The sequence below is a fragment of the Papaver somniferum genome, chromosome 1, assembly GCF_003573695.1.
Source record: "Papaver somniferum cultivar HN1 chromosome 1, ASM357369v1, whole genome shotgun sequence".
Taxonomy (NCBI): Eukaryota; Viridiplantae; Streptophyta; class Magnoliopsida; order Ranunculales; family Papaveraceae; genus Papaver; species Papaver somniferum.
The window spans coordinates 32,675,698-32,678,905 of NC_039358.1; the positions used below are offsets into that span (position 1 = coordinate 32,675,698).

The 3,208-nt window shown below is 44.9% G+C and overlaps 1 protein-coding gene across 1 annotated transcript; it reads right to left on the reverse strand.

Annotated features, from left to right (window-relative positions):
* Positions 1-1,977: 1,977 nt before the first annotated feature.
* On the reverse strand, positions 1,978-2,934 carry LOC113279572. The gene has a single exon (XM_026528275.1). It carries the CDS (start codon positions 2,932-2,934, stop codon positions 1,978-1,980), a length of 957 nt encoding a protein of 318 aa, XP_026384060.1.
* Between the last annotated feature and the right edge of the window lie 274 nt (positions 2,935-3,208).

Consider the following 3,208-nt stretch of genomic DNA (forward strand, 5'->3'; position numbering starts at 1 on the left):
GAATCACTTGTCAGGCGCACATCGGTTATTTTCATTTCTATTATTAGACGCAAAGCATGTACTACAACTTCGTATTCTACGATGTTGTTGGTATGCCTCTTGAATTCCAACCTCAGTGCATGCACAATCCTCTCCCTGGAGGGGGTAGTGATTACGATGCCTATGCCCGCACCTTCTCTATTTCTTGATCCTTCTACGAAGACCTCCCACCGTATTTGGTTTGAGGGCTCGAGAATGTCGATTGGGTCTTTTCCTTCGTTTGCTTCTGGTATGCCCCTTACTTCCTCGTCGTTGTACAGGGGTAGATGTGCAAGGAAGTCCATCAAGACTTGTGATTTTTGTGAGTGTTGGATTTCATGGATAATGTTGAACTGGTCCAGGTGAGTGTTCCACTTTTCTATCCTTCCTACTTTCCCAGCGCTCTTGAGAACAACCTCCAATGGTGCTTTGCACGGAACACGGATATAGTGAGTCAAAAAGTAAGTCCTCAACTTTTGGGTAGCCCACACTAACGCCAAGATGAGCTGCTCGATCTTCGTATAATTTCTTTCTGCCGCGTTGAGTTTCTTGCTGACGTAGTAAATTGGATGCTCTATCTTCGTGTTCGTCTTGACCAACATTGCGCTGACCGCATCCTCTGTCGCTGCTATCTAAAGGGCCAAAACCTCATCGGGATCGGGTTTTTGTAGGATTGGGATCGCTGCAAGATATTCTTTGATATTCTGGAAAGCTTCTTCGCATTCTTCCGTCCATTCAAACTTTCTCCCCTTTTTGAGGATGTTGAAGAAATGTTTGCATTTGTCCGATGACCTGGCGATGAACCTGCCCAAAGCCGCTAAGGACCCGTTGATATTTTGGACTTCATTCAGGTTCTTTGGGGATGGCATCTCCACGATGGCTTGTATCTTGGCTGGATCTACTTCGATGCCCCTCTTCGTTACTAGGTATCCGAGGAACTTCCCTGAGGTAACGCCGAATGTACAATTTTCTGGGTTTACTTTCGTGTTGTGTTTCCTCATTGCTTCAAAGATATCCCTCAGGTCCTTATGGTGGTCTTTGCGCAACTTACTTTTGACAAGCATATCATCAACATAAACTTCTAGGGTGTTCCCGATCCAAGGATTGAAGATAGCATCAAACATCCTATGATATGTTGCCCATGCATTTCTAAGTCCGAAGGGAATCCTTGTATAACAATAGAGTCCGTGCGGGGTGTAGAATGCCGTGTGTTGTTGATCTTCTTCAACAAGGGCTACTTGGTTGTAGCCAGAATATCCATCCATAAATGACAGTTCTTCGTATCCTTCGACGACTTCCACCAGTTGATCGATTCTTGGGAGAGGGTAACTATCCTTCGGACATGCCTTATTGAGGTTGGTGAAGTCGATACATATCCTTACTCCCCCATTGTTATTTCGTACTATGACCATGTTCGATATCCATGTAGTTTATTTGACCTCCTTGATGAATCCATCCTCTAACAATTTGCGGAGCTCTTTCTCAATTGCTTGGTGGTACTCTGGCGCTACCTTTCGTACTTTTTGCCTGAAGGGGGGCGTGCCCGGCTTTATACGAAGCTCGTGATGAATTATCTTCGGATAAATCCCTGGCATATCCCCTAACTTCCATGCAAAGACATCTGCGTACTCCATGAGTAGTTTGATTAGAGAAGTCTCTCTTTCTTCATTCATTAAATTCCCTATCTTGATCATCTTCGGATTTTCTTCGGTCCCTATGTTGATCTCCTTCACGGGTTCTACAGGTGTGAACATAGGTTTTGGTTCCCCTAGGAGAGGGACATACTTTAATTGCTATTTGGTAGGCTCTTCAGCTTCCTTAGTTGTCGAAGTACTTGCCTCGGTGTTTAGAACGATGCTCTCCTTCGTCAAGCTCCTTCCAGAAACTTCTTCGAGATAAAGATCAATTGCCTTCTCCTTCGCATCCTATTTTTTTCAGGCTCTTCGAGATTTCCGCTGCTCATCTTGTTCGTTGTTGAGCTGGTTTTGCATAGCTTGGCATTCTCGAGCGGTAACCTGATCTCCCTTTATTTCCATTACCCCTTCGGGTAAGGTACTGATGATAAGTTGATTCCACTACTTTGAGCTTGTGCACCCATCTTCGGACAATGATGGCGTTATAGGGGGAAGGAGCGTCCACTACACTGAATCGAGTATCCACTTTCATTGGTCCTGCATCCACTTGCAAAACAATGTCTCCTAACGGCTTTGTAGGTTCCCCATTGAATCCGTAGATGGTATAATACGAAGACATCAATTGTTCATCGTTAAGCTCCATTCGTTTGAATGTGTCGTATAATAGAACATTAACTGAACTCCCTCCATCAATGAGGATCTTCTTGATATTGCACCCTGCCACTGGTAAGGTAAGGACCAAGGGGTCGTTGTGATCCTCCATATCTTCGTCAATGTCTTCTGCATCGAAGGTCATAGGCGCGTTCATCCATTGTTCGTGTTCGTCCACTTCTACCCCATCGATTTTGTATAATTCACAGTAGTCTTTGAATTGTTTCCTTAATCTTTTCCCTATTTGTGCTGTTAGCGAGGGTCCTGTAGCTTCGGAACATGAGATGGTGTTGAGTGTTAGGTTTCCCTCTGGTAGTTGAACTTGCTTGCTTCCCTTGGTCTTATCTTTGTTATCTGCCTTCTGTATGTACTGCTTGAGGTCACCTGCGTCAATCAACTTTTGGATCATTATCTTGAGATTCTTGCACTTCTCGGTCTGGTGGCCGTTGGAACAGTGATATTCGCAGTAATCTCTTGATTTTTCGGATCTAGGGGGTTGCTTCCCTTTGGACCATGGCCACTCAAGGTTTTCCCTGCCTTTGATCTCCCTCAGGATGCGGGTGTAGTTTTTGTTCAGCTTCGTGAAGACTTGATCTTCGAATTTCCGATCGTCACGTCGTCGGTCATCCATTCGTCCTCTTTTATAATCATTAGGACGTTCAGCTGAACCACCCCTATTTGATCCGCTAGTTTGTTCTACGGAGTTAGTTCGACGAGATCTTTGAGCTTGGGCCCTAGGGTTTTCCCGCTGGATCTCTTCTACCCTAGCGTGCTTTTTAACGATTACTCGAAGGTCTCCTTATGTCTTAGGGACACTTCCATGGATCTCCACAAATAACGGGCTCATTCTATCCAGTCCTCACTTGTAACAGTTGATGCTAACCACTGGATCTACATTTCCTATG